This window comes from Macadamia integrifolia, chromosome 6 (assembly GCF_013358625.1).
Source record: "Macadamia integrifolia cultivar HAES 741 chromosome 6, SCU_Mint_v3, whole genome shotgun sequence".
Taxonomy (NCBI): Eukaryota; Viridiplantae; Streptophyta; class Magnoliopsida; order Proteales; family Proteaceae; genus Macadamia; species Macadamia integrifolia.
The window spans coordinates 29,345,552-29,354,953 of record NC_056562.1 but is presented as its reverse complement, the minus strand read 5'-3'; the positions used below and the strand labels follow the sequence as shown (position 1 = coordinate 29,354,953).

At 47.4% G+C, this 9,402-nt stretch overlaps 2 protein-coding genes across 2 annotated transcripts; both read right to left on the bottom strand.

Annotated features, from left to right (window-relative positions):
- Positions 1-546: 546 nt before the first annotated feature.
- On the bottom strand, positions 547-3,286 carry LOC122081643 (NADH-ubiquinone oxidoreductase chain 6). The gene is given in 2 exon segments (XM_042648832.1): positions 547-1,383; positions 1,385-3,286. Coding segments are annotated over 2 exon segments (672 nt in total). The 5' UTR covers positions 1,982-3,286; the 3' UTR covers positions 547-1,308.
- Positions 3,287-4,051: 765 nt separating this feature from the next.
- LOC122081641 (cytochrome c oxidase subunit 2) lies at positions 4,052-8,646 on the bottom strand. Its single transcript, XM_042648831.1, has 2 exons — positions 7,702-8,646; positions 4,052-6,328 (listed from the first exon to the last, which is right to left on the bottom strand). Exons 1-2 carry the CDS (start codon positions 8,081-8,083, stop codon positions 5,877-5,879), a joined length of 834 nt encoding a protein of 277 aa, XP_042504765.1. The 5' UTR covers positions 8,084-8,646; the 3' UTR covers positions 4,052-5,876.
- Between the last annotated feature and the right edge of the window lie 756 nt (positions 8,647-9,402).

The following is a 9,402-nucleotide window of genomic DNA, read 5'->3' as shown; positions in this document are numbered from 1 at the left end:
ATCAGAGAAATATAGCTCTGTTCCTGCCAATCTCTTCTGCCCAATCATCCGTTCCCCCCAATCCGTTCTCCCCTATCTGTTTTCCCCAATCAAGCGAACCCCTTGAATTAGCGGTCCGATAAAGGCGTGATTGTGTAAGGGGTGTGGGTTGAGAAAGAAGCCCATGGAGTAAAGGCGGAGTCCCTTGAGATCGAATAGAGAAGTGCTGGATTATGGATCGTAAGCGCGCTGGTTAATGGGAGAAGTAGAGGGATCGGGTAAGAGGTGATTGCCCTAGTAATTGTTTGTCCCAGTAAAGGGCAACCCGCTTATCTATGAATGGAATTGCGTCCGATGATCGGAAATCTGATCTATTGGCCGTTGTCCCCTATTAAGAATCGAGCCCCCTCTCTAAAGCCCATCGATCCTAAGGCCCTTACTAGCGGAGTGAAGGACTCGTGCTATCCGGAGAAGAGGGAATGAATGGATGCTTAGTAATGGATCGACTTGCCCTATTCAATAGTAATAGTAAAGGCCTTCAATCTAAGAGAAATCGATTTAATGAGGCCTTCTCTTCATGGCTCACCCTTCTCTTTGCTTACCCTTCTTTTCCCGATCGATCTAACTGGCTCACCCTACCCTTCTCTTCGAAGCATCGATCCAAACTGGCTGACCCTTCTCTTCGTGTAAGGCTTCTATCATTGAGTTTGGATCGACCACATCAGTAGAAGCATCGACCATCTCAGTCAAAACGGTAGGGAATGAATTGATGCATCGCGCCTCCTCTCTCTAAGTAATCGCCTCTCTAATTAATGAATCGTGCCCCTAGTAGCGGAAGGGCTAATCGAATGAATTGATGCAGAAAAGATAGGGATGCTATTACCAGCCTCTCCATAGCCTCTCTATAGATGGTATCTCTATCTACAGCCAGGGGTAAGGCGCCTTAAGGGGTGAGTGATAAATGTAGCATAAGCAATCTGGATCCGGCTACTCCCCGAAGCGCCTTTAGCTGGTTGGGGTTAAGTAAGGGGAAGAGGAGTTGAATGCCCTGGCTTTACAGAATGGCTTGTCACACCCCTCGCTGGTGACTATGAAGCCTATTATTGTCTGATGAACCCGAGCTACTGGCTTTATAGAAGGGCTTGTCACGCCGATGGCTCCACCGGTTGTTCCCTGATCCCACCCGAGCTAGAAGTGAATGGAAGGCTACACCCCTAACTATTGATCGTGTTTGTCCCAATCTATCTGTTTGAGGTTGTTATTACGTATATGAGCCTAATCCAATGAATCCGAGGAAAACAGCACATTATGGCCATGACCAGCTAAGGATCACTGCCATCCCACGAATTTGATTCGAACCATGATTGGAGAATCAAGCTACTTGCCCTTTAGTAGATCGTGGGTCTGACGTCCTCCTCATTATAGTCCTCCTAGAATCAATAGCATTTCGTCGGAATACATCCTGTCTTTTCACCTGTGTAGTCCTATGCATAGTAAGTACTATAGCCCCAATCATGGCTACTAATAAAATAGGACTAGGAACCAAAAACCAGACGGAATAGTAGGTATAAAGTAAATTGCCCAATGTTTCCAAATTAGTCCAACTTCGTACCTTTCCGGCATGAACCGTATATCTCAGAGAGGTCGTATTTCTTTGGGTTGGTAGTAATGGAATGGTTTCATTATCTAAAATGAAGAACATTTCCCACCAAAAGATCAGTCCAATAATACCACTCACTGGTAAATAGCGCAATACTTCTTCGTGAATCTCCGCTATTTGAATATGGAACATCATAACAACGAATAGGAATGAAACGGCAATAGCTCCTATATGAACTACTGGGAAGATCATAGCGGAGAAGTCGAGACCTAACAAAAGAAGTAAACCTGAAGTGTCGCGAAAGACTGGGATGGGAAACGAAACGGAATGTACCGGATTTTTAGCACGTACAACCATCAAACCAGAGACCAAAGCAGGGCTCGACGAAACAGAAAGTATCATGGTACGTCGTCCTTCCCTGAAATGGAACTTTCATGCTGGAGCAAGAACTAGCATGAAAGTCGATCTATTACGACCAGCGCGGTTGTTCGTATTTCATTTTCTTCTTCCAAGCCAAGCCCTTTTCTTAGAAAGCACTCACTGAGTTACTTACGGAATCTCAAATCTCTCTCGACCCCGAGAATTATTTATGTGTCCAGGTCGATCAGAGGTTCGGCTTGCTTCTCCCCCACCTTTTTAGCGTTCTGGGGCCCTAAAATATAGATATATAGATAAATATAGTACCCTTTCTTCCACCTCCGAAGGATGGAGGGGGTATACAGCGAAAGAAGCGTCGAAGGGCGGTCCTCCTTATCTTATCCAGCAAAACACGTCCATAGAAAAGAAAATCAGGCTCGGCAAAGACGACAGAAAAAGGGCATTTAACAACATGCCTGAAGCATGCTTTTCTAGTACGTGCTTCCCTCTCCCTTACTACGGAGCTGCTTTAGGATATAGCGGAGAGTTGGGGGGCGCTCGTCGTCTTGATCATCAATGATCCATTTAGTCATTAGACTAAAATCGACATAGTTGATTTGATGACTGCCCCCTCTTTGACTGCATTCTCAATCTGTTGGATTAGGTCCAATTTAGATTCTTCGATTCTCGCTCCTACTGGGCGGAGTACTCAAAATATCTTCCATGATATCCGGAGTACTCCCCCTATTTTGGGCTATCTCCGGTAGCAGCCTCGGCGGCCCAAAGTCAGGCCAAGGCTGCTCGGGATTGGCCCCCCAGCGGGAAGCGGGTGAGCGGTATGAGCCGCCCCGGCTGGAGCCGGTTCCTGAGCCGCCAGGGGCAACCATTGCCTGTATAAGGCCGCCTCGTTTTCCGCAAGAGATCGGGGGACAGGTTCCCCCGAGCCTCCCCCGGGGGGCCAGCCTCACTCAATTCGAGATCGAGAGAATCATCCGCGCAATACGCGACAGGGACTATGTCAAATAAAGAAAGTTAGAAAATGTTTGAAAATAACAAACAAACATAAATGAAAGTAAAAAGAGGTACAAATCTTTAAAGATAAAAGACCCAAAAACAAATAAAAAAATAAATTCTAATTAAAAAGCGTAAAACAAAAAAGAAAAACAAATCTATTATAATATAAGAGTCGTTTTTTCTCATTTTGAAACATTATCAGCATCTATCTTTCAGCAACTGAACGGGAAGATCTTTGATCAATTAAGGTTATAGCTTACGCTTACCTAAGGTAAGCTTAGCATTGGACCTCCCAACAACAACGCCCATTTTTCTTGCCCATAGCATAGGTCCCTGACGGCTATTCGAAAAGCAACAGGGCAAAGAGCGCCTTATATATATTTTGAAGAAGGCGGTCTCATGGACCGGTCGCCTTTGGTACTTGAGTAGTCAATTTAGTTCAGTAGCGCCTAAATAAGATAAGAAAAATAGGGCTATAAGTAGGCCGTTTGCTATTGCTATAAGGGCTGCTCGCCTTTATACGGCTTGGCTTCGCTATCGCTCCTATGTAGTGGTTGGCTTTCAAAGTAGTATTCCTACCATACCTGAATGCCTACAGACTAAAAGCTTCGCCAGAAGCAAGCAAGACGAGGTTTTATGCTTCGTAGACAAGGCTCGTTCCGTACTTGACTTACGAGCTCGTGTAGTACTCGCCCCTAACAAGCAACGGCTAGCTGATCTACGACCACCGTTGCGCTAACGCGCAGTAGTTTGATTGCTGGGGCTTATGCACTCCACTCGCTGTCTACTAAACGAGCGTTAGAGCGAGCGAGCGAAGCCTTCAATTTAGTGGCTTCCCCCCTTTTCCCTCACCCTACTCTCTCATTTCCGCTTAAGCAATCAAACTACTGCGCTAACGCGCTTCAACCAAGCAAGGGATGAGCCCAATGGAGAGTAAGCTGATCGTAGAGCACCGTTGCGCTAACGCGCGCAACTAGGTTGCGCGCGCCTTACTCAAATAGGGGCCTAACGCTATAGTGGGGCCCTTGCTTGTTTGGGGGATTAATTGATTAGATACCCGAGAACCATAATCTTTCCTAGGAACAGCTTCTACGACGATAGATAGGGGTCAGGTTTGGCATCTATGCCCCCTGCCCTCCAAACAGTATGGGAGCCTTTCAGCTCGTACTGCTCACACTCCTAGATCTTCACGGCACCTCCTCCACCATAGTGTGAGCTGGGAGCAGCTCCGAAAAGCTAGGCCTACTTAAAAATTGGAAATTCGCTTTCAACAACGTCAACAACACCACGAAAAAAGTACACTATGGTTGCCCACTGATCTGATCATAGGTGAAATCCAATCCCTTCGCTTCGCGCCAGGCTTGGAAGCCGTAAGTCAGGCTCCCTTCGCCTCTCGGAAGCGAGAAAGCGAGCAGCAAGCTGAAAAACGGAAGTGCGCGGATGCGCCCCGCGCACTCCTGCGAAGCCAAAAAACGTGAGCGCCTAGCGCGATACGCAATCAAACTACTGCGCTAACGCGCTTCAACCTAAAGAAGCAACTCCCTGAGCGAACAAGCAACGGAGGGAGCCCAATTATGAGTCAGGCGCGCGCCAGAACCAAGCTGAAAAACTACAGCGCGCGCGTTAGCGCAACGGTGCTCTACGATCCGCTTTACTCCGCCCAAGTGCTTGCTGGATTCGCGCCCTAGCTGATCTACGACCAAAGAAGCAACGGCTAGCTGATCTACGACCAAAGAAGCAACGGCTGAGCTGATCTACGACCACTCTCTCCCGGTGGTCGAGCTGATTTACAATCAGCCTGGTCTACGACCACCCTGCGGTCGAGCTGATCTACGAGCACCCTCCTTCCTTGCCGCCGCTAGACGGAGAGTAAGCTGATCTACGACCATCCTTGCTTGCATTCTATTCTATAAGCGAAGCGACTTGTCGAGTCCCATTCAAGCTATAAGGGGCTTCGTAGTTGCTTCCCCCCTTCGCCTCGCCATGCCACTAGATCCATAATGACCGGCGAGTCGAAACATGTACGAATATAACCAAGCGGAGCGCCGGACCGGCCTATCGAAGAAAGAGATCATTGAGCCTATTTAGCCGGGCTGGGAATCGCAAGAATTGAGAAGTCCTCCATTGAATTTTTTGGGGTGGGAAAAACAGGTTCGGAAATGGCCGGATTAGCAGGAGGTTTTTATCCCTGAAACAAAGGTGTACGTACATAAATAAAGAGGCTGGTTATGTCCGTCTCCTTCCCATCTATCTTGACCGGGAAGAGGGGGAGGCTCTTGCGGAAGCCCTGCCCGCCCTTCTCTATTTTGAGGGATCCCTCATATTGATGATTCCAGGCTTCCCGGACTCGTAACAGACGGCTAGGAACAAGAAGAGGGTCAGTAGTCTCTGCCGTTGCAGGTCCTTCTCCTTCTGCTGAGACGGCCCTCTTCTCTTTTTGGTTTTGTTCGTTCACCGCGGCACGAAATCATGAAGAAGCTGGAATAACTCAGAAAGAGAGTGGCGCCTAGCCGTTGAGAGCGTCTGTTGTCTTTGTAGAGGAACAGTACGATCTTGGACTGGCCCCCTTCGCATGACCTAGAAAGAAAAAGAAGTCCGTGCTACTATAAGGCCTCTAAACTCCTCCCTCAGGACACTGTTGCGTTGCCATGGGGACGGGGTAGCCCCGACTTCCATAGGTCCTTGGTTCGACCTCCTAATGAGAATGGAGGTCCTTGCGCGGGCGTCTCATCCCTAAGACTTGCTTGCTCTGTATGGAGTGCCCCGTGGTTCCTCGAGTGCCAGCCGCAGAGAGGAATGCCATCAACTAGGGCGCTATTGGCCACTAACCACTCGCTCGCCGGCCGCTCGGGCTCCGCGTTTCAAGTTCGTTATCCTAACCGTCTCCTCTGCTCCACCGGGAGCCTGGCCCCTTCTTCTATCTTATCTACTGCCTTGCTCCTCGGCTCCCTACTGCTCCAGCCGCTCGCTGTAATAGCTTGCTTCTCGGGTGGCTCGCACCCCGGGTGGTGCGGCTGAGCCAGAGTGGGCTCAGCAGTCGGCCTATGTTTCCGGGCGCACGCGTAGAGGCATGATTAGTTCCACGAATCTCACTGCACTGACCATAGTAAACTCCTTCTCGTTGTACCGAAATAGAGGTCTGATTTGAACGACCAGGTACAGCATCACATTTGACACCTGAGGAAGGTACAGCCCAACTATGAGGTACATCAGCAGGTGTTACAATAATACGTAGATGAGTTTTGGCTGGTACAACCACTCTATTGTCCACTTCTAATAAACGTGATTGACCCAATTCTGGATCATCTTCTGGAATCGTATAACTGTCAAAAGTGAGTGACTGTTCATCGGAACTGTTATAGTCCGAATACTCATAAGGTTGGGTCGACGCCCGCCTCCCCCCAAACTGTACTTGCAAGTTTCCCCGCAAAAAGCTCTCCACGCCTACTCTTAGAAAGAGCACTATTCTTCTTTAGTTAGGTAGTTCTCCCCTTTCTCAGAGACCGTAAGACCCCGGTGGAATCGAAGGCCTACAGACAACAGGGGACCGTTTCTCACCCAGCCCTACCTACTTCAGTGAGGCTGGAACAGAAAAAGACCTGGTTCCACACACATGAGACAGGCAGAAGGAATGGGACGACCAGTTCACCACGGAAAGCGAATTCGATCCTATAGTCGTCTTCTTTGTTCGATAAATGCGCAGTGGAAAGGGATGCTAGTCGGCTCGGCGAAGTTGTAGGCCCCAATAGATCAGATCAAGAGTGATTCCTCACCTATCCTGTCAGGGGCCCAGTCGAACGCTCGAGTATAGATTCCCTATGCTCATGTGAACGGCCGGGGCCGGCCGGCCCGTAGATCTAAAAGGATCCATCCATAGGCCTGACCTGAAATCGTTTGTCCACGAACAAAACAAAAACAAAGTAGGTTGTTAGTAGTAGTTCATGAGACCTCGAATTCCCACGTTCCAGCGTGCATTATGCCAACAGGTCCCACCCCCAATTGATTGAGTCACCCTTCTTTTTTTTTCAAAAAAGATTTTTTTCAGAATAAGAATAAGGAAAGAGAGAGTCTATATCCTATATCGATCATAGGATCACTCTATGAAGAGGTCAATTCTCTGTGACCTTCCACCGTTCACGACATCCCTTGCTTCTGGCTGCGAACGGCTCCTCGGTGGAGGAGTAGAAGCGCTGGTCCCCTTCGGTCAAGTTGCTTGTGCCTGCTGTTACCTACCGTAGGACCTCCGTCCCCGAAGCGAAGAAAGAGGAGCAGCTGATTTACAATCAGCCTGATTTACAACCAGCCTGCGGTCGAGCTGATCGTAGACCACCCTCTCCCGGCCCAGTAGTTCCGCAACTACTACCGTGGTTGTTGCCAACGGGGATCCCCCATTCCGAAAGGTTACGGGGCCGGCCGTTAGGTCCAAAGTTGTATGCCACTGCTGTGGTGCCGATAGATTCACTACTTCAGCGCCGTTATCGGACATTGCAGGCTGAGCATCTATTTCTCGTATATCGCTCCACACCGAGAAGAGCGCAACTCCCTCCAGCAACAACAAGAATGGAACCATAGGCTCCTATGCTGGGAGCATTTCGGGGTATAGGTCTAACCACCTCAACTCCCCGTTTCTGGCATGCTATAGTTCTTATAGTCTCTCGACGACGGGAATGGGAGATTACCGGTAAGCCAGATGCTTCGCGAACCACCGGTACATTTCGTTGCACTTAAATCACCCTCGTGAAGAGGCGCACTCCGATACCATTGATGTCCAATAGCTTTGATAGTAATGGCTGGATCTACTACTACCTCGTCCATTGAGTATAACAGAGCAAATGATGGTATAGCAATGAACATCGGGATGATACTAGGAAATATGGTCCGAAGAATCTCGATAGTAGTTCCATGAACAATCCTTTGCGGGATTGGATTAGTTTGATAGTGGAAATGCCATAAAGCGCGAACCAACATCCGTGATACGAAAACCAAAATCAGAATGAGGAAGAAAAAGATATCGTGATGTAAGTCCATTATTCCTTGCATCATAGGTGTTGCTGCGTCTTGAGATCCTAATTGCCATGGTTCCGCAGCATCACAAAGAACATTTGGGAGGAATAGCCATTCTAGAACAATCATTTGGTTTGGTTCATTCTTTGACTGCTCTGCTCCCGAAATAAAAAATAGAGAGACTTGTTCTTGCTTCCCAACTCAGGAAGAAGGAAATTGCCGGTTGGGTTGGTCCGACCAAGAAAGGCATGGGAGAAAGAAAGATGTACAAACGAAAATGGGCTACTTCCTCGATCGACTAGCTCCTATACTTGAGACAAAGTCTGTTTCTCACAATCAAATCAATTTCATACGAGACCGCCATGATGGGAACTTACCACTCACCCAATCAGCTAATAAGTTTAGTTGCAAGTGGGATCAAGATAAGCTACGAACGAGAGAACTAAAGCCAGTCGGAACAGAAGTATAGTAGAGGAGATGTGGATCCGCTTTCGTTGGAGAGCCTATCTTTCTTACCTACGCGATTCTCAAACGGGAGATCGAGATTGGGATTTACGAATGGATGGAATGATTGGCACGAAGAGGATAGCCTCCACTAAATAGCGAGATGACGAAATTGAAGAACAAGAAAGAAACAAGTCTATATATGCAATTTGTAGGTCTAGTCCTTTGTACCATAAGAGTTCAGATCGTAATCCGGAGAGTGAAGAGAAGGGAATGAGTGCAAAAGCTATAGCAGGTTGACTCTCCGGATAGGTGGGTAAAGCTAAAGCTGATGCAGTGAACGATGCAGCAGTTGAAGCAATCACACCGATGCAGATTCAGCCTCGCATGTCTAATGGCTTACGAACTCAAATAAAAGCAGCCATCGTCTTCGTTTTCAATTGCTATTGATAATAGGACGCTCGTCCGAAAAAAGATCGATGATAAAAGCGGAAGAAAGATTTTCTTTTTTATCATTTCATAATATCGTATGAAGACTGACAAACAAAAACACACCAATGCATCATTATTTTCGGCGGTTAAGTCTTAGTTGGAACAGATTTCTAATGGTACGTACTATGAGCTGTATTAATTCTAATTCTTTCAATGGCTTAGCTCCTTGTTTTTTAGAACAACTGAGTTTCGAGATTGGCTCAATTTATGTGTACATTCGCGGTTCTCCTACCGGCCTTGATGAGGAGACTTCTTCCCTTTCATCTTTGAGTGAATCGCGTGTTCGTGAGATTCAAAGGTATGTTTTGTCCAATAGTTATAATTTTTCCCCCCTCTTGGTTGACTTTTTTCCGAAGGGTAGTGCTAAAGCAAAGTTACACCACACTATACTTTTCTCAGAATTTCCGGATCTTTTTTTTCTTCGTTCTACTAAGGAGGATAGTTTGGTTTTTCTAGCGCTTTCTCGTCTTTTAACAAGGCGGTTTGCTTATCGTTTTTATTTCATTGATCAA